At 44.5% G+C, this 27,670-nt stretch overlaps 2 protein-coding genes across 4 annotated transcripts in view; one reads left to right on the top strand and one right to left on the bottom strand.

Moving 5' to 3' along the window:
- The window catches only part of STK26 (serine/threonine kinase 26), a 29,363-nt gene extending 17,048 nt beyond the window's left edge, over positions 1–12,315 (top strand). Inside the window, exons 4-12 of the mRNA XM_064712561.1 lie at positions 4,038–4,094; positions 5,694–5,802; positions 5,894–6,051; positions 7,479–7,664; positions 8,297–8,445; positions 9,104–9,197; positions 9,667–9,729; positions 9,820–9,956; positions 10,381–12,315. Coding sequence (XP_064568631.1) covers positions 4,038–4,094; positions 5,694–5,802; positions 5,894–6,051; positions 7,479–7,664; positions 8,297–8,445; positions 9,104–9,197; positions 9,667–9,729; positions 9,820–9,956; positions 10,381–10,405 — 978 coding nt within the window. The 3' untranslated portion in view covers positions 10,406–12,315. The remainder of the gene's footprint in view (positions 1–4,037; positions 4,095–5,693; positions 5,803–5,893; positions 6,052–7,478; positions 7,665–8,296; positions 8,446–9,103; positions 9,198–9,666; positions 9,730–9,819; positions 9,957–10,380) is intronic.
- A 3,570-nt stretch (positions 12,316–15,885) lies between these two features.
- On the bottom strand, positions 15,886–26,628 carry FRMD7 (FERM domain containing 7). 3 transcript variants are annotated; one of them, XM_064712827.1, is made up of 12 exons: positions 26,433–26,628; positions 22,423–22,527; positions 22,074–22,116; positions 20,775–20,808; positions 20,040–20,137; positions 19,799–19,913; positions 19,490–19,637; positions 18,241–18,336; positions 17,828–17,991; positions 17,544–17,612; positions 17,371–17,446; positions 15,886–17,263 (listed from the first exon to the last, which is right to left on the bottom strand). In XM_064712827.1, the coding sequence occupies exons 1-12, from the start codon at positions 26,487–26,489 to the stop codon at positions 16,229–16,231; spliced, it is 2,040 nt and encodes a 679-aa protein (XP_064568897.1). In that variant the 5' UTR covers positions 26,490–26,628; the 3' UTR covers positions 15,886–16,228. The 3 variants fall into 3 exon arrangements, with proteins under 3 accessions (XP_064568897.1, XP_064568896.1, XP_064568898.1); XM_064712826.1 differs by having other exon boundaries at positions 20,775–20,853; XM_064712828.1 differs by lacking the exon at positions 26,433–26,628 and adding an exon at positions 22,665–22,715 and having other exon boundaries at positions 20,775–20,853.
- Positions 26,629–27,670: the final 1,042 nt, after the last annotated feature.

Below are 27,670 nucleotides of genomic sequence, written 5' to 3' on the forward strand. Positions count from 1 at the left end.
ACTCTGTGAGTTCTTTCCATTTCTGTTCTAAATGGATACATTCTGAAAGATTAATGCTGATCTCTTGTTTACTTTTCACACTTGGAAAGTTTTGGGGGAAGGAAAATTTCTGTGCATGGAGTTTGGGGAGGTGTTTGTGGACTTTGGTTACTTTCTCATTCCTTTAAGAAATTCCTCTTGGAAAAAAAGCCCAACAAAACAACAACAACAAAAAGTAAAAAATTGTTCACAGGAATGTTTTGCATCCCAGAGTAGCATGAGAGGTAGTTCTGCTGCTTGCTATTCCCCACATAAAATGAATAAAATGTTCACCAATAAATTAATACCTGTAATTCCGTAATTAAAAATAAATAAAGCAACTTTTTAAGTAGTATCCTCTATCTAAATTTTTCTTAGACTAGGTTGCTAGTTCAAGATCTTTCAGCTTGAGATTCCTCAGGGGAAAGAGGGTATTGGCTTTGTTCAGTGTGCAAAGAATCTTTTATTCTGCCTTTTCATTTTAGTAATAGGTATTTTGAGAGTATCTCTTTAAAACAATGAAATGGGTACAGTTGGTACCAAAAGACTATATAATTAAAGGTTAAAGGATACTGAGGTTAAATTCTGAAAAATAAGATGTCTTATTTCTTACAAAGCCAGGTCCTAGACTGCAGAGATCAGACCCAGTTTGCCATGGATATAAGTAATGTGAAGCTCACATTCATAATGGTCCCATATGTTTATTCCTGGATACTTCAATTTATTTACAAAGATCACTGAAAAATTCCTGTAAATACTTTTTAAAGATAATGGTTAAAAAGAGCATAAGGTAAATAGAAGGTATTTCAAAATTGAAGATTTTTTTTTCTTTTGCATCTTTATTTACAGGCAAACAAAACAGTTGAGCCAGTGTGCTGTGTTTCAGATCATGCTTTATGAATGAGAAATAGTTTACTAAAGTGTATTAATCATACATGTAGCTCTCTCTGAAGCTATAGAAATGCCATTAGAAGTGTTTGTAGTTTTACACTGTTCAAAGAGTCTTAGTGTTTTCCTGACTAAATACCAAAGCAAACCCTCAGTGCAAAAGCATTCAGTTTGCCTACAGCACTTAATTGATATTTCTCTAGTTGAGAAATCTAGATCTGTCTTAAATCTTTAAATTTTATAGTTTCTGCTTTGAAGAAATCACCCCTGAGACCATGTGTTGGATTCAATTTTATCATGTAAGCCACAGTTCATCCAATTGAACTGTAATGGAACATCTTCTGTTGTAACTTACTCTTTTTTAACCAATTCTAACTAAACTTCGAGTAAGCAGATTGTTCTTGTCATAATTTTGTAATTTTTGAGTTTTCCCTCCAGCAAGATAGTTGATAGCTAAAAGTTGTTACAACTAAAACATGGCAGAAGAGATGTAATTGTGAGGGGGTTCTAATTGCAAACATTTCAGGTGAGAGGTTTTTTTTTGTTCCAATGATAAGGTCTGTTCTACATATTCTGTATCTTGACAGTTTCTTTGCACTTCAGGATGCAGAGGCAACCCAGTCCTGGGGAGCCTGGGGCTGGCCAGCTGCATGCAGGCTCTCCCAGATGAAAGGCAGAAAGGAAGAGTGTCTTTATTTCACTTACTTGACTTAGAGTGTCTTTATTTCACTTGCTTGACTTACTGACTTCTGACATTCTGCAGCCTAGCTGTTCATTAGCTACAGCTTGTATATCCCACCTGTAAATGTGATTTTAAAACTATGGACAGTCCTTTAAAAGTTTTCCCTAGCAGTGCACTGTTACTTGTCTGTTATCAGGTATTTTAGTCTTGAAAAACCTTATCATTGGTACAAGATGGCAAGGTCAGCTTCCTTGAGGTTCTTGTGATGAAGTTGATGCCAGTTATTGTGACACAAAAAGGTACAAAAGCCCCATATCATGGTAATGTGAGATATCTTGAGGTTCAAATGGGAGTTTCCCATTGAATTAACCTTAAAGCTTAGGTGTTAGTAATCTTTTCCTAAATTTTCCTTGGGTGTCTGGCAAGATCAGTAGTTTTATAAACATACTGGTAGGTGATGTACAAACATATATACGGTCAGAGAATGCACCTTAATAAACACATTTGTGTACAATGATAAAATGTTTTACCTTTATATCATGGCTTTCACTAATGTGGGTAAAATCATATAAGCTTCAGCTGTATTGCAGCTTTTGTGGTTGTAAGATAATGTAAGTCCTGATGGAGGTATTTGTAGCTATTTTGTATTTGTCGAATATCAGGATCTAAATTTGTCTCCTCATCCCCTGTTGCACTTGGATTGCAATTAACATCTCAATTAATAAACCATTGGGTGTGGAGGGCCCCCTTGATAAGTTAGGTTAGATAGCTGAAATGAGGGTTTTCCTCCAGCTTAATGGCTTGTCAAAATGCATTACTCCCCTACCAGTTCAGGCAAGAAAAAGATTAAAAGTATTAAAAGTTACCGTAGTTCTGGCATGTTCTGGTTGCACAGATTTGGAAAGGGCACTTGATGAAGTGCTTCAGCTGGACTTTCCAGCAGTACCATAGAGATAAATCTCTTGATGACTGGAAGTCCATGACTCTTTTCCTTATTTGTGCCATTTAGACCAAGGTTTTCAGTCTCTAGCTTTGTAATTATCACAGCCACCTGAGCTTGCTCTTTTAGTTTGCAATTAAAACAAACCAGAAGTTATTATTATTTAAATATGGGGAAATCCTGCAGTGACATCCAGAGACTTCCGTCAGAATTGTGCAGCAAAGCTTTGAGACAATCTAAAGATTCTGGTTGTTCTGCCCTGTCTGTTTATACTGACAGAAAATAGCCAGGAAAAAGGTTGTTCATGCCTGGCTAGAAAATGCCCACACCCGAGTGCAGTGGATAGTAGCAATTTCTTTGAGACATTGTTTGAGAAACAGTACTTACTCATTTTCACCCTGTACTGTTTTCAAGTAAAAGTCAAATTCTCCAAACATGTCTGCTAACCACAATGTTTGCTTTGAACAGGAGTTCCTTGCAGGTCTTCTGAGCTGACAAAGTTGGGCTTTATAAAAACTGCTAAAATTAGCCAGCCCTTCCCTGCTGAGATCATAATATTGGAATAGACTCTCATAAATGGTGTGGTTTTTAAATTTAGTATAAATCTAATAGAGCACACTTTGTTAGGATGATTGGATGTGGTGCTTTCAGAAACTGCACCTTTATTTGCTTGCTGAGTTTTCTTTAGATTTCCATCCCTGGGCAGGCCATAGGGTGGGAAAGTATACAATGGAGAATGCAAGAGGCTTTAAAGAGTGCTCCTGCCCTAAGCTTGTGCTCTGTAATGAGAAACTAGCACTGGTAAATATTTGCTGGAAACTTACACAGTGTGTGTGGTACTTCACCAGCTATGGTTCAGTTGAGTATTTTTAATAGCTGGGTTTTATTTTAAATAAATATATTTATTCATGAAATTTTCTCAACTAGTACCACATAGATTCATATTTATTTGAGTTTTGTTTTTTGAGGGGTCTCTAGCAAGTAATCTGTAGATTTCCTAAGTGCTTCCAGTTTTGTTTCTATCAACCAGCCAGCTTTTGCAGTGACAAGCCAAGGACAAAGTACCTAGAAATCAGTGTTAGAATAATTTGTCAGTTCTAGAAGTTGAGAGCTCTCCACAAAGGAAGATCAGAAACACATATTCTCAAAGTCCTCAGAACAATTATTTGTATTTAATTAAAACTTGAACCACTGCCTAATCACTTTTTTCCCCTCTCTAAGTTCTGTTCCTTTAAGTGAAATAATTTTAGACACTATTTAGCAGAAATTGGTTAGTAGTGATGGTGTTTTTTCATTACTTTTTAAATACAGAAGTCAAACTTATTAATTAATACATTAGACTTCACAGGAGCTGTGTGATCATTCTACAAGAAGTAATTGCATACAATTAGGTGATTAACAACTCTCTATTTACCTTTTCCTAGGAGTGTGCTAGTAGTCTATTGAAATATGTTTATGAATTTTTTATGGCAGCCTTGGACTTTTGACAACTCATGCCTTCCTTTGCAGGGCACAAAACTATGGATAATAATGGAATACTTGGGTGGAGGGTCAGCTTTGGATCTTGTAAGTATATTTTTTTTTTTTGCATTATAAATATCAGTGAACTTTATTTCATTGTGGTTTTATATCACTTTATAAAAATAAGTACCTGGAGGCAGCTGATTCTACATCACTGCTATGTGGTAATGGTCTAAAAATTGTGAATTTGAATGGTAGTCCTGTCAAATTGTGTTAATTTTTCTGAATTGCTCTTTGGCTGTAAGCATTAGGAAGCATCCATTTGTTTTCAGTTCTCAGTTCTTGCTGTATGTTTGATGGAGGTTTGGGATCCTCTGTCCATCACTTCCCACCTCCTCCAAGTAGAATTTATTACAATTCAGTAAAAAAAACTTTTCCTTTAGGTTTGAGTCTTGGGAATGAATGAGGAGTGTGTCCACAGACAGTTAATTTGAACTGGTTAAAAGATGTTGGGTTTTCCATGCTCAGGTATTTTCAGTTAAGCATGAAAGTGCCTTTTAGTTCAGATAGTGTGGCATTCATGGAGGCTGGAGAGTGCACGGGCACAGTCTGCTGAGTGTCAGTGTGGTTTCCCCCTGGTTTCAGCTGCAGTGCTACAGACCCACCCTTTCCTGTGAGATTCTATAGCTCAGGCTTTGTGTGATTCTGAAGGGAAAATACCATGTCTTCACTATTACAGAATGGTAATAATTACGTTTTCACTAACAGGGGTCCTGTCTGTGAGAGTTGAAGTATGTGCTTGACATCACAAATCTGTCTAAACTTCTTTATCAAATTACATCATATCAGCTCATCAAAAGCATAGTAATTAGGTGTAGCTTGTGGTAGTTTGTGGCTCTAGAACTTGGCCCTTTTGAGGAAGGGGCTGTGAGATACTCTAAAACTTTTGAGTAATTGATTGTATTCTGTGGAGTGTCAGAAACAGGGAAATAGCTATTACTAGTGCCAATTTAAATTACTGAACCTGTAGAGGAATAAAATTTTAGAAGAATAAAATTTCAGTTTTGCCTTGCTTTGCTTTACCATAATTTCATGGTGTTCACTGTTTTGGTGCTGTGGTGTTGGTATTTTTTTGATTACTCACTTTAATTTTTTTTGGTTTATTTGCATAGCTTTCCAATGTGCAAAGTTTACACTTAATACATTAGCAACTTTATAGTAGCATGTTATGTTCCTGATACAAAAGCAAGCATGGAATCAAAAATACTGGGACAAGTGAAAACTGCATCATTAAATTTAAAACCCACAATCAACAGATAAATCTATTTTGAAATGAACTGGTTTTCCTAATTTACCTAATCTAAATTGCAAAATTCAGTTTGCTGTGTTTGCTGCTTGTAGGGAAATACAAATTTGTGGAAAGTTAGTTGTTGCTTTTCTTATGCTTTGCATGCTGAGGGGAGCACAGACAGTGTGTCTGAGGAGTAAGAGCATTTTCAGTGTATTGGCAGTAGAGATGTGAAGGTGATCATTCCAGTGGCACCTATTTCAATTAGAATACTGACATATCGCATTGAATATTGCATTAATTTGGTTAGTTCTTTAATTTTGAAAAATGTTTCAGGTTTAAGATTTAATTTAATCAAAGCAAGGCAAAAATTAGATACGAGACTAAAATGATTTTAATGTGTCTTTTTTCCAAAGCTGCGTGCTGGCCCATTTGATGAGTTCCAGATTGCTACTATGCTAAAGGAAATCTTGAAAGGTCTTGACTACCTACACTCAGAGAAGAAAATTCACAGGGATATAAAAGGTGTGCAACATTTCAAATGTTACTTTGTTAAAGCCTTTAAAAACCATAAAACAGTATTCTAATTAGTTATTATGTTATTTCCCTTTGGCAGCTGCCAATGTGTTGTTATCAGAACAAGGTGATGTTAAGCTTGCTGATTTTGGAGTTGCTGGGCAGCTAACAGACACACAAATTAAGAGAAATACCTTTGTTGGAACCCCGTTTTGGATGGCCCCTGAAGTTATTCAACAGTCAGCATATGATTCAAAAGTAAGTAAAACATTTTTTTTAATATGGCTATCCAACAGCATTTGTTTTGATTTTTTTTTTTTTTTTACTTTTAGCTCTATCACTATGGGGAGAAAAAAAAAGTAAATTTGAAATTACAGGTTTCAAATAATAAAAGTAGGGTGTAATTGGGTTTTTTACAGTACCTGTACCTGTCATTGTACTCAGGTACAAAGTCACCAAGTAAAATGGTGATGTCATGTCTCTTTCAGTGCAACTCTCTGAATGTGGGGTGGTTGGTTGATTTGGTTTTAGTTCAATGTTTTACATTTAATTCAAACAGTAATAAAATACTCACAAGGTAAAATGCCACCAGAACATGGCAGTTCATTTAAAGCCAAGGTAGTGGACTCTCTACTCCAAAAGGCTGGAAAGTAAACTAGAAATTCATACATTTTAGTACTTCCAGAAATTTGTAAGCCCCATCTCTTCTTTAAAATAATTTTGCTCCAATACACAATTGTTGGTTATGGTATTTCAGTAATAAGCAGTGAGTTTAATTCTTTGCTATAAAGTACAGCTATTTTAGGTCTTGTGAGCAAAAAGGAATATTGGAGAGATGCAAATTGTAATCCTTGTTTACTCTATGGGCAGTTTTGGTTTATGGTTCTGGGCCAAGTGTAGTCATCTACTGCCAAACACTTTTTTAATGAGAAACACCTTTAGTGATCTAAGTAGCTATTGGAGCTCATCTGAAAAGATGCAAGTAATAATATATTTCACTTGGGTAAAGAAATCAACATCAGAAAAAATTTTAGAATACTAGTATTTTATATATGATATCAAAATATCATACTGTGTATTGATACAAAGGCAGAATTTGTTTATAATGATGCTTTTAGCTAAAATAAATAGTACTTAATTATTCTGCTGTGACTTACACTGTGACCTTGGTGTTTCAAGTCTAACTAGTTGTCAATAATTCTCCAGCTAAATTCATCAAGCAGTCTGTTAGGAAAGAGATAAAGTGATCCCCTGCTGGATTTGATTCAGCTTTCTGCCTTGTTCATTTAAAGTGAGCTGTCAAACAAGGTTGGATACCTAAACAAACTCTGAATTAGACATAGGAAATTTGTGGCTATTTGTCATTAACATATGGAAAATATCAAAGGAAGATCAATATCTCTGAAGCTTTTTCAAAAATGTGTAAATTTAGGTGTCCATTTAACTTGCTGGCAGTGTTAGAACACCAACTGCAACAAAAATGATGATCTGTGATGTTTGTCATTAAACACTGATGAAGTGAGCCAGGCCTTTGTGTGTCAGGTGTTCCTGAAGTGTTACAGGGGAATGTTTGCATTATCTACTTAGGCCACCATTAATGCATTATCTGTGAAGATGTCAGTTATTGAATACTTAGTCCTGACAGCCCATAATTTTGTACTAACAGTCCCTTTTCCCTCTCTCAGGCTGACATTTGGTCACTGGGCATCACTGCAATTGAACTGGCCAAGGGGGAGCCTCCCAACTCGGATATGCATCCAATGAGAGTTCTGTTCCTCATTCCAAAAAACAATCCTCCCACTTTATTAGGAGACTTCAGTAAACCTTTTAAAGAATTCATTGATGCATGTCTGAATAAGGACCCAACATTTGTGAGTAGATAAATGTGTGTGCATGTGTGTGTAGATGTCTCAGTTTTGTTTTCTGCTCTCCTGTGCTTGTGAAGTATTTTGCTGGCATTGTGCATCTTCAGTGATTGAAATCATTTTAGTGACTGTACTTTGCACTGTGAATTTTAGTGGTACTTTTTAATATCTCTGCTCTATCCTAGTTTGTTTTGTTTAAAATACTCGAAAGGAGGAGGGAGAATACTGAAAGAAATTGCAGAGGCAGATTCCTAAAATGCACTCTGAACTAGGGTAATGTCAGAAGAGAAGCCTTAACAGAGGAGAGAAACATCTGAACTCCTTTGCTTCAGCACAGCTTTTGCTGTCTGAATTCAGCTTACAAGGAAATGTTGCACTGGAGAGTTTTCATTAGTCATTTTCCTGGGTGTGACCTTCTAACGTGGAAGGATAAGCTCTATAGTCTATGGGTGACTTGATCATATTTTTAGCGTGCTCGTAAATGTGAATTACTGGCTTCTCTAACTTCCTGTTTCACTAATTTCCTGATATTATACAAGTTAGCTCTAGAAGTCTGTTGTCTTACTAAGTCTGCCCTATTAGCATTTAAAATCATGAAATGTTAGCATGACATTAAATATTTAATGTGTTTCTTACAGCGCCCCACTGCAAAAGAACTTCTGAAGCACAAATTCATTATGAAAAATGCCAAGAAGACTTCCTATCTGACAGAACTGATTGATAGGTTTAAGAGATGGAAAGCAGAGGGACACAGTAGTGATGAAAGTGATTCAGATGGTTCAGATTCGTAAGTTTATTTTGTAGTCTTTTTTGGGTGTGGTTTTTTGGTTTCAATAATGTTCTTAAAGTGGGTTTGCTGCAGCTTTTCTGGTTAATAACACCATTTCTGTACACCTGTCTCTGGTCCTTTTTTTTTATTGTCTTCTTCCAATAAAACCCCCTGTATGGCCCTAAAGAGTAACACATAAGTCAATCTGTGTGCTTGTTACATCTTTAAATTTTCTTTCTTTAAACTCAATTTCAGTTCTGTTTAAGTGCTATCTATTTCCTAGTGTGAGGCCAGTGGTTGTACCAAAACCACTGAGTCACAGTTAGAGATATTGCAGAGCAAAGCTGAGGTGCATGAAGAAGTTTGCATAGTGCCTGGGGAATAACGTGCTTTCTGTAAGTGTCTTGTTTTTCTGGCTATCAGATAACTCTTAAATGGGATGCCATGGGAGAAGGTAAGCCTTGTAGGCAGATACCATCTTCTGTTTGCTTTTGATCACATTTCAATTTATTCAGCCTCTTTTCAAGTTCAGTTAATGTTTTAATATGTGTTTTCCTTATTATTTCAAGGAATACGGAACTAATCCTGATAGACTTGTGGTGTATTTGGGTTACCTGTGCTTGCTGGGTGTGCTGTTGTGGCTGGTGTTATGTACATCATGCCCTTTTTGTTTCAGGGAGTCCAGCAACAAAGAGAATAATTCTCACCCTGAGTGGAGCTTCACTACAGTTCGGAAGAAGCCGGATGCGAAGAAGCTCCAGAACGGGACGGTGCGTACAGACAGAGGAGTTCTTCTTTTAACTGCTGCTTCTGAAGCCACTTTAAGGAAGACAGTGATAAAACTTAGTAACTTCACTTTTCATGAGAACTGACTGGGTTCTTTGCAGTTCAAGAGATAATGCATGTTAGAGATATTTCCTATGTCCTGTCAGCCTTAAATGCAAAATATACTGCAGATGTACTGTAGTATCCTTTCATAGAGATGGGAATTTTAAAGTCTCTTACTAGTGAGGGAAAACTGAACTGTTTTTCTGATGCTGAATGACACTGTTTGAGATGTGTCATCAGGCATCTGTTTCAATATCCCATAACATTTGTTGATGTAGTGTGTCTTTGTGGGTTTTGTAATGTATTTTAAACACTTTGTTAAATTTAATTCAACTCCCAAAATCACATGTGCTAAGAGGCAGTGTGTATGTTGTACATATGCTGATGTAGTGTATATTTGTTAACTTCTAGGATCAGGATCTTGTTAAAACCCTGAGTTGTTTAACTATGATAATCACCCCTGTGTTTGCTGAGGTAAGTGTTGGCTTAAAAATCTTCTTTGAAAGTGTTAGCCAAGTGTCTAATAATTTTTCTGAGATTTAAATTCTTTGGTTTGCTCCTCAGCTCAAGCAGCAGGACACAAATAATGCTAACAGAAAGAAAGCAATTGAGGAACTTGAGAAAAGCATCAATGTGGCAGAAGCAACATGTCCAGGGATCACAGATAAGATGGTGAAGAAACTTATGGAGAAATTTCAGAAGTAAGTAGTTTAGTGATAAGAGAGATAGTTGCTATGTCCAGTGCTTTAGCTTTGTAGTTACATGTTGCAGTGTGATTCCAATAGTTACAGGTAACACTTCTGTTTGAGACTAAAACTAATACTAACAATTACTGTATCTGGTCCTGAAGTGCTACAGCTTTACTGTACTTGCTCCATCTTGCTTCTTTAGTTTAGCCTGCACGTTTGTCTTAAGCATATTTACAGGCAAGAGGGGAGACAGAGAATCTTTTTCTTACCTCTTAGTAATGTTTTCTTAAAAATGTCACTTCTGGTGGGTTTTGTACTATAAACCATTGAGATGAAGGCATGTACTACTTTAGTGATGCAGAAACATTTATGTGCTGTTTGCCTAGCTGAAACAATATAACTAACAAATTTTTTAACTTGCATTTTTTATCTGTAGATTTTCTGTTAATGACTCATCCTAAGAAACTTCACACAATTGACTGCTGTTTCGTATGGACCCAGTGAAACCCACCAAAACTACTTCAAGCTTGGCAGTGCTTAGCTCATGAGCTCCTTGTGCCTTTTGGATCTTTGCAACATATTGATGGTGATTGAGGATTTGAAGAACCTACTCAACTATTTTGTGGCAGTGCACATGGTTTTATATTTTCAGGAAATTATTTTGTAAAGAACAACTTTTAATATTGTAGTTTCACCTGTTTAATCTGATAAATGTTGAGGTGCAGTTTTGCTTTTAGAAATAACCATTACTTTAGTTAATAGAATGTGCAAGTACAGTATGTTTTGATGCTATTTTGTTCCTGTACATGGAGTTGTACAGGTCTTTTATATTCATGAGTTAAACTTTTGTAAATCACTAACGAGCTTCAGAGAAAAATAGCTTTTTCACAAGCATATTCAAGACATGTAATGTAGTGGCAAGGGTATTGCTGTAGCACCTGCTTCAACCAGCATATAGTTATCGTGCCCTGAAAAACAAACCTGCAACAGTATCTATTTTAATTCTAAATTGGTACAGTATTTTAGGCAGCTCTATGATTAAATATATTTGAGAGCAATATGGCAATAGTTTGCAGGTGATATGTAGCAACAGGTCTATCCTGATGTACAGTCTGTGTATTACCTTTTAGAACAGGTTTTGAAGTAGTAACTCAATCTTATATCATCATGGTAGGAAAAATTTAGAGCAATACAGTTGAGGGGGTGGGGCTTTCGGCAATAATGGACAAAACCTGAAGTCCAGTTTAACTTAATTTAATTTTTTTTCCTCTGAGTCTACATGGCTGGGTGGAAGGGAGCCAGAGAAGCCGAGCGTCGCATGTTACAAACCTCACCCGCAGGTATCGATGGGTGTCACACCAGCGTTCTGTGTGGTGGTGTTGTTTCTCCTGTAAGATATTTATACACATTTTTGTTCTGAAATACATTAAATACAGTACATCAACATCATTTGTTTATAATTTTCTGAAAGTGTATTTTAAATATGTATTTACCAGTTAATATGCAAATAACTGAGTTATAGATATTCTTTCACAAAAAAGGTAGTACTGTGCAGTACAGAGTGATTTTTTTCATAAAAAGTAGGTAAGACTATAAAGTTGCTTTCAGTTATATATTTATGGTACTGCTAGATGGGTAATCTCTTTTGTTGTTTTGTTTTGATTTGGTTTTTTCCCTTTTTCAACCCAGTATGTATATTATGCTGAAGTTTTGAACTGGGATTGTTTTTCAGTACTTAGCTGTGGAACTGTTGGTGTAAATTTATTTTTGATAAAGGCTGGGTGTGTTTATTTTATGGTTCAGACCTGCACATTTTGTTTTTGCACAAAAGTCATTTTAAAGAATCTGAAATATATCTGCCAAATATTGAAAAAGTAATGGTGTGCAAGTAAATACTGCATTTTTCGTCAAATGTTGCCATTACATCGTTTTTATATAAAGGACACTTGTGAGAGATGGTGGTTAGATATGCCAAGGACAATTATTTTCAATGGTGCCTACACTGTAAAAAAAATTACTTTTAACTCCTTGTTTTAATTTTAAAAAAATGTTTCTGTTTAAAACTTTCATCTGCTATATAACTGAAATTCAATTAGAATTTATATCTGAGAAAAAAGTCTGGAAATAGTTTTTGAAAACAATAATGTTATGGATTAAATAAATATTTTTATAAATGTAAAAGCAGCAAAAGTTGTAAATACAGTTGATCTGAAGCTTTACAAAATAACTGCATCACAGAAACAAATTGTAGTGCTCCTCTAGCTTCTGTAGTTGTTAGTCTTGTAAATCTGTTTATAGATGAAGCTTATTTCAATGTTTTGGGGGGTTTAAAATGGTTTAAAAATAAATATTTAAGTTCTGTAAACTTTCATGAGCTTGTTCTGTTGGTGTATCATTCTGTTCTGGATTTCAGCAGCTGTGCAGAGGTGTGGACTTGTCAGGCACAGACTCGTGTTGGGAGAAGGGCTCCCTGCCTGGGTGCCCCACGCTGTCCTTGGCCAGGGGACTCCTCCCAGCTGCTGTGCCCCAGGAATGGATGGAGCAGTCCCAGGGGTCACTTTGGTTCCTTTCCTAGGGAGGAGACTCTGGCATGTGTGAGCTCAGAGCTGGCTGGCAGCACAGCGGTGTCACAGCTCTGTCATGGCTCTGTCACAGCTCTGCCTGCCTTTGGCCTCAGCACGGGGCAGTGAAGGGACACACAGGCCTGTGCCACAGCTCCCTCAACTTTCACCTCAGCAGCCTCAACACAAATCTCACTTTAAGGAGCTCCATTTAAATTTTTCAGAATTAAAGATGTGTTTTTACTTCCATGTCACTTCCCTTAAGGTGTTCTTTTCCTGTGGCAATCTGAGGGAAGCACTGATGGGAATTCCTCCTGAGTTTTGTAACTGATGGCTCTACCCTGTTGACACAGGATCTTTAATCTGTGCAACTTCACAGATAGTTCTGGGTAGGTGGGGTTAGCAAATGACATGGGAAATTGGAACCTGACATGTTTGAGATAAAACTGTAATAAGTTGCTGAACTATAGTGCCTCTTCTTTTCCTGTGGAATGGGTGGGATGTATACTTACCTCATGGGACAGCATGGGAAAAACTCCCTCACATGTGTACAAAACAGATTCATTCTCTTGTAGTACAGTCCATTCAAGAAGGTTTTTTTGTTGTACTGCATATGCCTGAAGTCTCTGTGCATAGTAAGACTTCAATTAGCTCCTAAGAAGGGACATCTGTATTGCTGATTCCAGAAAGGAGCTGTCTTTTTCCCACATTTTAGTTATTGATGAACTGTGTAACTTAATCAGCAGTATTCTGTTGCTGGCAGGTAGCTAATGGAAAGATAGATCCAAATATTCATGCAGGAACCATCTCTTGCTCTTTTGGTGTGCCAGGCTTCCTGCTGTATGTTGAGAAGAATTGTTGCTGAAGTAATCTTATCAAAGTAATCTGAATTGCAGAATGGAGAAATGTATTTGTTCTAGATGAGTCCTTTATCAATGTAACCATTCTTTAAGCCCTTGGTCTCTGACCCCTCTGTTAATTTCTGTGCACTGTAGTGTCATCACACCTGCTCTAGCCTTGCAATTTCGACAGCTGAATAGGAGAGTGTGTAGGTTTTAATGTGTTTGCACAAAGTTTAGTGATTGTTAAAAGTCTGATTTTTATTGCACTGTTTTATGACTTAACACTGGAATAAGATTCTTTTCCTCTTGGCAAAGTTTTAGTGGTGTGTATGTCGGCTTATTTCACAGCTTTATCTATTTTGTCTAAACCTTTATCTGTTTTATATAAACCACTCACTTCTATCTGAATGCACTGAGTAGCTTAATGTTTTCCCACTGTGATGCTGCAGTGCCTCCCCCCCTTCAATAATCCTTTGTGTAAGGACTGTAACAGTTTACATTTTCCAGGTTCTGCTGTTTGTCTTTCACCACCAGCAAACCAAATCTTTCCACGTCCTCTCTCCATCCTTGTTTTCTTTCCTAGGGGAACAAAATCACTGAAATAGTTGTCCTTATCTTGAGGGTGAATAGGGCTGAGCAGGGAGTGAGGGGAAGGACTTAGGCAAGGGTTGTTTCAATTGTTCCTTGACAAGTCAGCCACTGCTTACTGGGATTGTTCCTTCATTTTAGTCAGTCAGTAAAGTGGTTTAAGCAATGAATTTAGCTCAGAGATGTTGATTTGTGTCACTTGCTGACGAGCTGCTTTGTTCCTCTGCTATTGTTGACCATGTGTAGGATGTGCTGAGGCACAGTGCCCACACTGCCCCAGTGCTCCCTAGTCCATGGAAAAATCCAAAAATAGTTCCCAAGCCCTTGTTTCTCCCCCTTCAATGCTGTTTCCCAGCACAGTCTTGAAGACCAGCCCTGGCAGTTCCTGAGGATTTGGGCAGGGTGTTTGTACAATGATCTCTCGTGGTGGGACATGCTCAAGGTGTGTCTCCACATGCTTTGAGGAGCTAACAGTGATTGTGGAGTATCCCAGGGCTGTGAGTGCAGCCTGTGTTTGAAATGCTGCTGCTTTTCAACCCTCTACCAAACTGTGCCCACAGACTGCCATTCTTAAATGCTGTACTGAGTGGTGATTCTTGCTCTTTCCAAGGTGCAGAGCTCTGGGAACGGGGTAGAAACAACACTCTAGGCAGAAAGATTATCCCTTTTTTCAGTAGAACATGTGCCAGAGCAGCCTGAGGGATCACTGCAGCTCACAGCCTCAGCACAGGGTAACCAGGAGCAGAAGCAAACCTTAAAATGTACTCACTTGTTGGGCTAATGCGTTTCTTTGGGCAGCCAACCAAGAATGTGGCTGTTTGCAGCAGCCTTCAGGGATCTCCACAAGTGTCCCCAGTTGCTGGGACAGCAAAGGCACAGAGGCGGCCAGGCAGCAGAGCAGGAGAGGGAAACCAGCTCCTGGGAGCACTGAGGGAAGCTCCTGACTGGGAGGCACAGGGCAAGGTGTGCTGGGGGGGTGCCTGCAGGACTGGGGGTGCAGATTTCACAGGGCAGAAGGAGGAACTCAGAACTCCAGTGTGAACAACTGTTTTTTATTGTCCACCTTCTAAAACAAAGGACAGCAACATGCAGAGTGAGCAGGACCCATAAGCCCAGTTCTTTCTACATTTTAATCTATCTTTTTTGTCCCAATTTCCATGTTTCTGAAATCCTTCTAGCAGGCTGCAGTGGTTTCTCCACCATGGATTTTCTCGCCTGTCTCCCTGCTTAGAGTCATGTCCTACAAAGACTTACAGGATTGTTCTTAAAGAAAATGACCAAGATCTCCCCCTAAAATCTTATGAAGGTGTCATCATTCTCAAGATTTCCAAGTAAATTTAATGTAGGTTTAGGGTAACAGTTTTAAAATAAAAGTACTTCCAAGAAGCTGCTTGTTCCATTCCTACCTGCTCCTGATATCTTTTTTCCCATGCTGCTTATCTGAGGACAGAATTGGGGAAGCAAAGGACCCCAAAGAACCCCCTTACACATCTCTGTCCCTCAGATTTAAGCAGAGCACTGAGGTACTGGGGCTGCCAGGGGGTGATGGCTGATGTGTCTAAGCAAAGCACAGCTACAGAGTGTGAACCCACTTCCCAGTGCTCACCACAGGGTGCTTCTAAAGCTTGACAAGCACTTCTGAGATATTTCTGGAGAAGGATAATCCTCTAAACTGGCCAGGGAGAAGACAGCCACACACAGAGCCTTGCCTTTGAGTGCCAGGTTCTCCCTGCAGCACTGGAGGGAGGTGAGGCAAGTGGAGGAAACAGGCTGTATGCTGGGGTTTTGTCCTGTCCACATGGCATCAGCTCCAGGAGCAGCCCCCATGAAGATCTTGCTCCTTCCCAGAAGGGCCTGAAACACCCTTCCCTCCAGTGTGCCACCCTGCAGCTGGGAAAAGCAGCAGCTGAAACTATTCTGTGAGAACTCTCGTTCTTTTTCTTCCTCCCCCTCAATGAAGACTCCAGCAGCTGAGTTCCAACCATCAGTTTGGGCAGGACATAGAAGCTTAGCAGGGCTTTAGGAGATCTCTGGCTTCTGGCTGAAACAAGAACCCCCCCTCAAAGTGTTGTGGCAGAGGCAAACCAGCTTCCAAGTGTGGTGCAAGGGTTGAATACTTCTGAGCACACCCCTGATGTCCATTAACACGTCCTCTATAGCTAAGAGCACTCACACAACGATCCCATCAATGTTTCATAAGCTGTAAGCAGACCTGCACCACATGAAGTGTCACCATTCTCTGACCCTGGGTCAGCGCCGGCCACCTCCGCTCCCTCTGGCCGGTGTCAGGCACCTAGGTGAAATACTTGGAGGCCCCTCTGGAAATCCTCTCTTCAGCAGCACTGGTGGCAAAGGACACCTCCTCATCCTCCTCATCCAGCTGGAGGCTGCCCGAGGAGAGCCGCACGCGGGCCATGGGCGAGCGCAGCACGCGGCCGTAGCGGGAGCCGTGCTCGGCCCCCAGCAGCTCCGGGTCAGAGTCGCTGGACTCGGTGCTGCTGCCCAGGTACCGCTCGGGGCAGCGCCGCAGCCCCGGGGCCAGCCCTTGCTGGGCTGGGACGTGCCAGAAAACGCCCCCTCTGCGACTGCTGAGAGCAGGGCACGGCCCCAGGGGCCTGAACTCCGAGCCGTAGGGGAAGCGGATGGTTTTCATGTCCGACTGGCTCCAGGAGCGCTTGGGAGGCTGCTCCTGCAGGCCGTAAGCGAAGGAGCGAGCCAGGGACCTGCTGTCCCCTGCCATGCTGGTGCCCACGGCCGTGCCTGCAGCCTCACCATGGAGCTGCCCAGCCTGGGCCCCGCTCGGGCTCTGCCGGGGGGGTTTTGCTGCCGTGGGGCCGCTTGCACCGGCCAGTCCTGCTGCGTCCTCACCGGGGGCCGGTGCAGGGCACGGGGGCTGCAGGGCCCTGTCCAGATAGAAGAGCACAGGGGGCGCCGGGGCCACCACGGGCAGGGGACAGGGCACATCCGTGTACACCAGCTGCCGGGCGCTCACCTCCCGCATGTTGCCCACAGAGGTGCTCTTGCTGTTCCCAGCGAACTGGTGGTGAGGCCGGAAGGACGTCAAGGGATTCCTGGCTCCGAAGAGGTCGATGGGCTCCCACGCCCGCTCCATCTCCAGCTCGGCGTAGAGCAGGGGGAAGGCAGAGGAGCTCTTGGAATGGGGCAGGAAGGTGGGGGATGCTTCGGGCTTGGAGCGCTCCAGCTCAGCAGCAAAGGTCACCTCCATGGTGGAGCTGCGGCGCCGGCTGTCCAGGGTGGGCTCGGAGCCGTGCACGCCGTTGGCGTGGTAGGAGCCCCGGCTGCCGTAGGCCAGGCGCAGCTCCTCCACCTGGGCAGGGCACAGAGAGGGTGGGAGGGAGCACCCAGAGCTGAGGGTCTGGCCCCGCAATGCCAAGGCCCTGGCACAGAGCTGTTGCTGATGCCAGGGGGACTCACCTGCTTTGATACATCCGTCAGGAGGTCCGGGGAGGAGCGGCACTGCCTCTCATCGTAGCGGGACGTGTAGTGCTTCCTGCAGGACAAGAACAAGGGTAGGTGTATGGCCAGGAGGGCCCCTTCCCCTCTCCCCAGTCCCCTCAGGAGCCTCTCCCCCTCCATGTCCCTGGTACCTCTCGAAGGGCAGGCTCTTCATCTTAGCCTTCCTGCCGTGCTCCAGCAGCTGCCGCTGAGTCCTGCCACTGCAGCATGGAGGGAGAAACGTGAGCAGCACCATCAGCCCCAGCCCTTGTGCCCCTTGTGAGGGGATGCAGCAGAACTAAGGTAGGGGGCTCTCCAGGAGAAGTAGCTGTTCTCACCCCCTCGGATTCAGACAGGGCTGACATATAAAGGAGGCTCAGAGCCATGCCCAGGCCCTTCCCAGCCCCAGCAGCTTGGGTTTCCCCAGGGAATTTACCTGTAGCGGAAGCTGGAACCTTTGCTGCACAGAAGGGCTTTGGGCTTTGACTTGGGCTCCTCAGAGAGCCTGAAGAAGGCGTGGTACTCCACACACGTCTTCCAGAAGGCCTTGCAGGTGTCCCGGCTGGCCATGGTGAACTCCAGCGTGTCCTTGCACAGCTCCTGTGTGCCAGAGATGGGGTCAGGAGCATGGCACATGCTCTGCCATGTGCCCTCCTGATCCCCCAGGGGCCATATGGGCTGCCAGTGGCTCCAGGCACTGCACTGTCACCTGGCTGGGGACACAGGAGAAGCCCTCAAGAAGGAGCAGCAGGAATGGATTTTGCTCAGAACTGGGGACTTTGTGTGGCTGACCTTCCATCCACAGCTGTCTGCTCCTGAGCCCAGCAGTGCCTATGGCGTGGTACTTACAGAGATGTTTGCATGGAGCTTGATGAGAAAATGCTTCCTCTTGAAACTCAGTTTGCGAATTTTGGACCAGTTGAAGGTGTTGATCTTTGTATTGCCCTGCAAGGACAAACACAGCAATTACAGCTGGATGGAGCAACCTGTAAATACAGAAATGCATTGGGCCAAGGCCTGAGCTCACAGGACACTGCATCAGACTCCAATGCAGCTCCTGGGGGTGCTGGGGTTTGGTGTTTGACTCTCCATCAGCTGGTTCTACAAGTAGAAATTGAGGTTCAGGGCTTAACTCTGCCTGCTGAAGCTTTTTGCAAAATCCAGGACTCCCAGACAAACTTCAGAGAGGTTAAGGGAGGGAGTCCTATCTGTACCAGCTCAAATATCATGTGAGTTAAGGCAAAATCAGTGCCCCAAATAAATAATATTCTCCCCTCCTTTGCTGGGAAGTGTAGCAGTGCTCAGCTCACCCCTACACCTTTAGACCTGCTTTAAGCAGGCTGCAAGCACACATTAATTACTCTGTTATCATTTTGCACAAGGTTAGATGCAGCCACATGGCAGAACCAGGAAAAATCATGTTACCCAACTCTGTGGCACCAGGACCCTCTGAGCTTTCTGCAAGAGCCCAGATTTTAATGGGCTCACAGATGCTCTAATCATGCGTGAGGGGTGTTTATGGCTCTGAATAAATAACCAGGTCTGGCAGCACTAATTACCAACAGCAGACCCACAGCTAGGTTTTATGTTTGGGTTTGTTGGTTTGTTTTTTTTTTTTTTTTGCTGTGACAAGATGTTCCCAGGTTGAAATCAGCTGCTGTGGGAGCGGAGAGGAAGTCTGTATTTACTGCCCAGCTCTGCTGTGATTACAGCCTTATGTAATTGCACAGACGTGGGGGGCTATTTTCACTGGAAGATTACACAGTGAGCACATGTGACAGAGCCGTGGAACCTGTGCTGCTCACACGGCCACCACGCTCGTGGGACAAGGGCCAGCAAGGCTGGGGCACCTTCAGTGGCACGCAGGGCTGGTGGGGCTGAGGCCTACAGCATCCCCTTCACCCCCATGGCCTGTGGAAGAGAGAGTTTGGGGTGCTCAAAGGGGAGAAGGGTCACCTGCAGCTGGAGAGGCCACCCCTGAGCCCCAGGCTCACCCTCAGCACCAGCATCCCCATGTGTGTCACAGGTTGATCTGTGTCCCCTCACCCTCAGCACCAGCACCCCATGTGTGTCACAGCCAGGTTGACCACAGGCTCACCCTCAGCACCAGCACCCCCATGTGTGTCACGGCCAGGTTGATCTGTGTCCCCTCGCCGTCGCTGGCGGGGTGGGGGCGGATCCCGTACATCTCCAGCTTCCTGGCCACGTCCAGCAGCTGAGCGTCCGACTCGGCCGGCGTCTTCCCTCTGCAGACACAGCGCACAGGAAGGACAGGAGTGAGAAGGGAGATGCTGAAATGGGCTGAAAAAGCCATTCTACACCCACCCCACTGCCAGCCCTGCCTGCTGATGGGAGCGTCGTGCCAGCAGAGGTCCATAGGGGGTTTGTGGTGTGGAGCAGCCCTTACCTGTGTCTCCGGTGGTAGTGCATGATCTTGTTGTCCAGGTACTCCTGGTTGGGCAGGTACCTGTGCGTGGCCAGGTGCTGCTGGTCTGTCTCCTCGTGGAAGTCGCCCAGCTCGGCTTTGGGGACAGGGAGAGCGTGGATTAGGCTGTGAGGGGTCGGGGCAGGGGGGAGTCCTGGCTGCACGGCCAAAGCCCATCCCCAGGGAAGGGGCCCTGGCCCCGCAGTTCCTCTCTTGCCCTTACACTGCAGCAGGTGGGAGACGAGCAGCGCCGCGCTCTTGTCGCTGCAGGGCAGCCGCCCCTGGGCCAGGTCCTTCTTGATCTGGAGGGTGAAGAGGTACCTGTGGAGGGGGACAGGAGCATCCCTGGGGGAACTGGGTGCTGGGCTGAGCCTCGAGGGCTGTGCCTGTTCCCAATCTCATGGGATGCACATCCTCAGGGTCACAGGATGAGCGTGCAGCCCCTGCAGCTGGGCACCAGTAGGACCAGCACGTCCCTGTCAGTGAAATGCTCATTAGTAGATTTCAAAATTAACATTCCTTTCCGTTTTGGAGGGCATTTGCCTCTCTTGGGGCTGATGTACTGCATAAGCACTGTCTTGATTTTATTCTTAGTCCCTGTTTGCAATGCTTTCTCTAAAATTGTAGAAGCTAACAAAGTCATTTTTAAAAATAAAACTAAAGTTGTTCTCTCAGAACACTGCTTGAGGCAGGAGCTAGACTGAGCAGTCAGACTCTGTGCCCAACTGTTAAAGTGTTTGGCAGTAAACAAATTGCAGCCTCATAAGACAGTGGATTGTGTTTTAAAACAGAGGATCAAGAAAATATGTTCTCTGTTTTTATTCTGTAAAGAGTAATACTTAGGATATTTAGGATAACCACTGCACACAGACAGGCTGGGGTGGATGAAGATAAAGAATTAACACACTGCAAAAACACAGAACTGTGTGGTAAGAAAGTAATAAAACAAGCACTGTACCTGGTCAGTTCTTCTCTCAGGTGGCCGGGGTCCACTGGGAAAAATTTCACCATAAATTTGAAAAGAACCTCCTTAGGATCTTAAAACACAACATCTTCATAAGTTTTCTTTTACATGTCTATTGAGAACATTTACAACTCTCTTCACACATGCTGCCTCCTTACAGGGTAAATTATCTGGACCCTTACAAATCAGGGACTACAGCCTGTCCCCCCAAAACCAGCCTGCCCAGGCCCCAGTATTACCAATGAATACAAACAGAGATTTGGATACCTAAAGAATACTAAAGAGAAAAATGTCCCAGCAATTCTTTAAATTGCAAAAATTTAAGGTTGGAAGAGGTTTTCATGAAATGGTGCCAGGGAGCCTGGCCAGAGCCTTGGTGTGATTGCCATCACTGGGGCTGCGTGTTAAACCCAGCCCTCCAAGCTCTTGGGATGCAACAGCTCCATAGGAGGCTGCCTGGGCAAAGGGATTTTTGTGGGATGAGTGAGAACAAGCAGCCAAGCCCAAGGCAAAATGTGTGGAGGGAGGGAGGCAATTATGTAAGCACTGTCACAGAACACCCTGGGATGGCGCAGAGGGACAGGCCAGAAGGTGAAGGAAAGAGGTGCCTGCAACAATTCCATTTGTGGTGCACCCAGAAAGGGAAGGATCCTTATCAGGCTTTCCCGTTTCAGGGAAATTCATTGAAACCCTGCTCTGCAGCCTCCCCTTGGCAAATCTGGGGTCATGGCCCCAGGCTCTCAGTCACCTCCCAGCTTCGTGTACTTGGGGGAAATGCTGTGGGGATGGAGAGAGGCCTGAAAGCAGCACTGAGGTAACCCTGGTCCTGGCCATGGCATAGGAGGCTGGGCCTGAACTCAGGTCAGGCTCTGCAGCATCTCTGGGCTGGGGAGGAGCTGAGGGCAGAGGGGGACCATGCCTCAGGCAGGTGCCTGGGCCACTCTGAGCTGCAGAGGGAAAAGGAGGACAGGCAGGAGCAGAGCCTGTCACGCTGCCAGCACGGCCACACAGGCACTCAGCCACCCTGCTCCTCTGCCAAGCTGTCAGGTTATTAACACTCCAGCCTAAAATGGTGCAGATAGCAGATTGCAAAGGCAGTGGCGTTTCTGTGGGATTTTGTAGGGAATGAAGTGTCCCTGCAAACAATCCTGCCCAGCCTCACCCTCTAAAATGAGCCTGGTTAAGTGCTGGAAGCCAGAGATCCTGTCCCTCAGAAACAACACTGCATGAATGTGTCTGTGCTAGATTCTCACAGGTAATGATTTATAAGAATTCCATTCTTGAAATACTTACTTTTCACTTGCTTTGTTATGGGTTTTAGTGGTTCCAACCAGACCTGAAATGAGGCAAATAAAAGCTGGGTAAATAAACCACACAAGAGATGGGGAATAAAAACAGCAGCAGCAGCATGGTAAAGTGCAGCATGAAGATGCTGGCCAGCTTGGCTGCTGTGACAAGTGTCCTGCTGGCCATGGACAGACCATGAGCTGTTGATATCACTGGGGCTTGTGGCTCCCCTCCTGACTCCCATTCCCAGGGTTTTCCTGCCATCATGGCAAAACTTTCTATTTAATTTTCCATTTCGGATTCCAGGGAGGTGCTGACAATCCCCAGCCATGCAGGCGCTGCCAGCTGCACTCACCTGGTTCCCAGCCTGGCTGTGAAACTCCAGCCCAAAGTACTCCTTCTCCACGAGGTTCAGGTGGCTGCAGGTGAGGTTGAAGAGCCCTTTCCCACAGGATTTTTGCTAGCAAACAAGCACAGCACAGAAGCAGCAGGTTAGGCAATGCTGGCAGCAGCAGTGATGGGATTTCAGAGAGCTGGGGAGAAGTTTCAGCTCCCTTCCTGCACCCCTTTCCTGACCATGCAGCAGCAGAATCTTACTCAATAAATGCTCTTGGCTTCAGCATGTACAACAGGACAGCTGCATGCTTTTGGAAATCAAATTCCTTCCCATCACTTCTCTCCTTTATTAAGGAACTTAAACCAGAAAGGAGGGCAAGAGAAAACAAACCATGTTTTGACTCACTGTTCACAACTATCACAGTCTGGGCAGTTCTGTCCCTGGCAAAGCAGTGAGTGATCCCAGGAGAGGCACCTGCCCGAGCCAGGGCCGGCCATGGCCAACGTGCTTCATCCAGAGCCAACGGGAGCAGCCTCAAACCTGTGCAGGGAGCCTGGGTGTCCCAACAGCTGGGGCTGAGCTGCCATTATGGTTCATGGTAATTAACAGCAACAGGGCCAGAGATCCTGTGCCCAGGGCTCTGAGTCATCCCTGGGCTTTGGCAATAGGAATTAAGTGGTGCTGCATGCTGATAAGGGAGGCCAGGCTGTAGTTATTCCCAGTAAACAGAAACACTTGGAGGGTGTTTTCTTGACTTGTTGCCATGCTGTAGGACCTGGCTGGAGAACAAACCAGGAGGCCCCTGACTCTGGAAATTGCTCCAGAAAGCACCAAAAATTAAAATGGCAGTGACCCACCCCAACAAAACCCTGACAGGCCTTCATCAGCTTGTGAAAAGCAGAGCAAAAAGAAGCAATGGTTATTGCAAAAGCAGGCTGGAGCAAAGGCCAGGTTAGACAGCTGCTAAATGATCACATGTGGGGTGATGGAGGGGAAGACAGGCTGCAGCTCCCTGTGGCAGTGGCTGTCCCCAGCAGGGATGGGAGGGACCTGGCTGCTGCTGGTGATGCACACTAATAACCACCTTTCAGGGCTTCTCCTGGGATGAAATTGCTGGCTCTGTGCTGAAAGGCTGCAGAAAAGTGATAGCATAATAACAGCATTCGCTCTGCAGCGCTCCCAGCTCTCCTCAAAATTACTGGATCACAAGGGTAATTAAAAAAATTATAAATGTTTTTTTTCCAAGCTAGAATTTTCTAGCATGAAAGGCCTTGGCCTTTGTCAGGCAGCCAGGAAAGACAAGCATTTCTGACTGGGTTATTACCTACCATATGTCTGCTGGGAGCAACCCACTGTGCTCCAAGGGCAGCAGTGCCCAGGGACAGGAGCAGCCCCAAACCCAGGAAAACCTGCTGGGAGACACAGCCCTGCTTCTGCTGCAGGGGCTCTTTGGGAGCAGAGCCTTTCTCCTGCAGAGAGCTGCTTGCAGGTGTCCTGTCCTGGGTTTTGGGGTGCTGAGGCCAGTGCTTCCTCAGCCCTGGGGTACAGAGGGGCTCAGAGCATCGGCCTTGCCCTGCACCGAGTGAGGGAGTGGGGTCTGTGCTGGGGGGGCACAGTGCAAGGCACAGCCATGGCATGTGGGGCTGTTTGTGCCATGCCCCAGCCCACGGGTGCCTCTGGGAATGAGGCAGGGCCAGGTGAGCACCCACAGGCAGAAACCCCAGAGCAGGAGGTGAAGAGGGGAGGCTGCACTTGCCCCTCACTCCTCAGTGAAAGCAGCTGTGACTTGAGCAGAATCAGAAAGCCAGGGGCAGACAGCAGCACGTGCAGCACACGGGGGACACACACCCCATGTCCCCAGAGGGACTCTGGCAGCACCTGCAGCCCAAAGGAAAAGCCCATTTCTGCAGCATTCCCATAGGACAGGCTATTCTAGCTACAGACAGGTCCATGGGTTAGGGGTGAGCAAATCCCTCATGGGATTTGGTGTGATTTTTTTGCCACCACCATCTCCCTTGGGAGATGCCTGCCCTGTCAGCACAGTGTCCTGCACCTAAAGCCACCAGCCTCCCTGTGGCCTCACTCCTGTGCCACCACGCACCTCCTGCAAGGAATTCCCAGCTTTACAGGGAACACACCACCACAGGAGACCCTGTCCTTCACCCAGCCTCAGCAGAGAGTTTCTCTGGGCTTGTTTGGCTTGCCCACAGCATCCCAGGCCCAGCCATGGGGTGTTCAGCAGGGAGGGCACAGTGGGGACATTCAGAGATGTACCAAGCCCCTCTCTGCCCTGCCCTGAGGGCTCAGACCTGTTATCCCAGGAACCAGAGCTCAGCTGAAAGAAACCCTGGGAACTCAGTGGTCCCAACTGATGCAGAAGCCTCCCTGGGACAGCATCCAGCACCAGCAGAGGAACTTGTTCTCATGCAAGCAGGAAGGGAGACCCTGCTGCACATGCTGGCAGCTGTGACACCCATGTGAGGCAGGTAGAGATGTTTACACTGAGTGTGAGGTGCAGGGGCACTCAGCCCTCTGTGTTTTCTCTCTTTTGTCCTTTCCCTCCCATTATACTGAAGTACTCCTCATTCAAAAGAGCTTTCCAAAGTCAGGAGGGGTTTAGGAAGAGTTGCTTAAAATATCTGCTCAAAACTTAGCCCAAAGCACTCCTTTTATACTGGAGAAGTCACTAATTCAGCCACTCATTTATTGTACCCACACAGAGCAGCAAATGCATGAAATGCCTAAAAGGGGTTTCCAATACCATTCCATGCTAAAAAAGGAAATGACCAGGAGTTCCTCTAATGGAAGCTATTTGCTGCAATAACATGTCGTGCAGAGCTATAGTGCTGCCTTTTGAGCAAATAAGAAAACAGAGATGGAAAAAAATGCAGCAACATTGTAGGAGAAGCATCTTTTGAATTGTGTCTCACTATGACTGATTTAATCAATGGGGGGAGGAGGGAGAGGCATTTTAAAATGACCAGTCTCATTTTTAAGCTGACTCCTGGACTAGGATAGATTAATTAAACTAAATCAAACAACTTCCATACTGTGTCAAGGCATGGAATTGCTCTATAATCCTCTTTTGTGCAAAATACTGTCACAAAGAAATGGAGCTGGGCATCTGGGAGAGCAGTTCTCTGGCTGTGCTATAAACCACAGAAGAGAACAGAAGAAAAGCAACAGAACTTGAAAAAACCCACTTTATATTAAACACTCTGCTCCCCACAGGAGATGCAGGTAAGTACCAGAACAAATCCACTTGAATTAGCTAATTCAATTAGCTACTGTGATTATTAAACACTAACCAACAGTAAATGTGCAATCACACTTGTAAAAAGATGCTTCTAACACACAGACAAGACATACCTGCTTTCAGTTATCTATACACATATGCATAAACTTAACACCATAGATATTAATACTTAATATTTTAAACCTAGTTCAGAGCTAGCATTTTGTAAAATGCGACATTAATCACAATGTGTTGTGGGACACTGCCATGCAGAAAATAAGACAGAGTGAGTTTTTTCCTCAGCTATTCTCAAAACCACACAGTTTTCTTTTTCAGCTGAATGCCCAGGAGAAGATGTGTGCAGATGTTTCTCAACAGGGATAACTTGGATAAATATGCTATTTTTATTCTGTTCCCAGACTTTTCTTCCTTGCTGAATGTTTACACTGGCAGCCAGACAAATGAGAGAACTCAACACTTGTCAAGACCATCACTTAATATTAACTGATTTACTGAAGATCACGTCAGGTAAGTAAAAGCCATTCCTCCTTTTTCATAAATAATGCCAATAACAGGGGAGCACAGGAGTATATTGATACCAAAAAACACTTACCAATTAGTTCTAGAAAGCTTCATTTTGAATTTGAGATTGGTTTTCTTGTTTGTTTGCTGGGTTTTTTTTAAAGCTGAAAACCAGAAGCTATCAGAGACCATGCAATCCTTCAGAGCAGCAATGATTTAATAATTAACACCAAAAAATCAGTAAGAATATGATAATAGGATACCCACTTACATCAACTACAAAGATCTTCTGGGAATCATCCAGGAACTGGACTTTGAGGTGCAGCATCCTCGGGCAGGCAGCTGGGTGTGCAGCAGGCACGCAGTGCTAGCAGTGTGAGCTGGGAGCTGGGAAGGGAGCCCTGACTCCTCTTGCACACATAATTCCCTCTCAGCTGGATGGAGAAGGCTGCACTCACAGATGTGGAGCAGAGGCTGGAGCAAACGAGCTGACTGACTAAAAACTAATTTAAAAAAAAAAAACAGCAAACCAATACCTCCCTTGGTTCAAATGTCACCTCTGCAATAAAAGATGTTTTCTGCCTGTGAATTATGGGTGTATAAACAGGGGGGAGATTGGCAGTAATGGGGCTGAGATAAATGCTCAACTCTTGCAGCTGGTGGTGAGCAATGAGAGGGCAAAGCAAGCCCATGCTGGGTGCCACGGGTCAGGGCAGAAGAGCTGAGCATCCCCCCTGCCAAAGGCACCCAGCAGTGAGTGTCACCCTTGCCTGCTCTGGTCAAGGTGCACTGGCAGAGCAGCTGGATGGCAGCTGGGCTGGCTCCATGGGCTGGGCAGATCATGTCCTGTCCACTGGGTGATGTGTGGATGGGCTGAGGTACTTCACCAGAGACTGGAAAATGTTTCCAGCTGGACTCAAAACCAGTTGTGAGTCCCTCCTGGAGAGGCAGAGGAGAACCTGCTCCTAATTCCCAGCTCACATCCTGGTTGAACAGCTTAGTGAAGTCTCACAAGCCTTTGAGACAGCCTGGTTCCCAGTTCAAACCTGAACAGCCCATGTACCCAGTCATCAGCTGCTGCTGGGAGTGCCAGAGCCCAGCTCAGCCCAGGCTGCTCCGTGCTGGGGGTGCCTGTGCTGCTCCTCTGCCCCAGGTGGGCAGGGCCATGAGGAGCTCTCTGACCCTCTGGCTCCTGTCACCCACTGAGCTTTTGGGGGAAAGCACCTTTGGGCAGGAGCCCCCCCTTTCAGAAATAAATGCACTGAGCAGCGCCAAAGGCAGGTACTGGACTGGCACTGGGGATCATTACTGCTGCTGGGAAAGGTCACAACCACACACGATCCTGTGGCACCCAGAGTGATAGAAACATGGCTCAGCAAACCAAAAAACACATTTAGTGCTGCAGAGATTTTGCTTGGTGCTCCCTTACTGAAACTCCCACTGTAAGTCACTCCAGACCATTTGCCCTGGCCTCTCTTACCCTTCCCAAACATTCCTGAGGATATCAAG

Source organism: Zonotrichia leucophrys, chromosome 4A (genome assembly GCF_028769735.1).
Source record: "Zonotrichia leucophrys gambelii isolate GWCS_2022_RI chromosome 4A, RI_Zleu_2.0, whole genome shotgun sequence".
Classification (NCBI taxonomy): domain Eukaryota; kingdom Metazoa; phylum Chordata; class Aves; order Passeriformes; family Passerellidae; genus Zonotrichia; species Zonotrichia leucophrys.

What these genes read in the sequence shown, in the direction of transcription:
- FRMD7 (XM_064712826.1), bottom strand. Translation starts at nt 26,489, where the DNA reads ATGCTGCACCTCAAAGTCCAGTTCCTGGATGATTCCCAGAAGATCTTT. An exon ending in AGAAGATCTTTGTAGTTGAT is followed by an intron (nt 22,528 to 26,432) that starts GTAAGTGGGTAT and finishes CTTGTTTGCTAG; the next exon opens with CAAAAATCCTGTGGGAAAGG. An exon ending in TGACGGATGTATCAAAGCAG is followed by an intron (nt 17,264 to 17,370) that starts GTGAGTCCCCCT and finishes TGCCCTGCCCAG; the next exon opens with GTGGAGGAGCTGCGCCTGGC.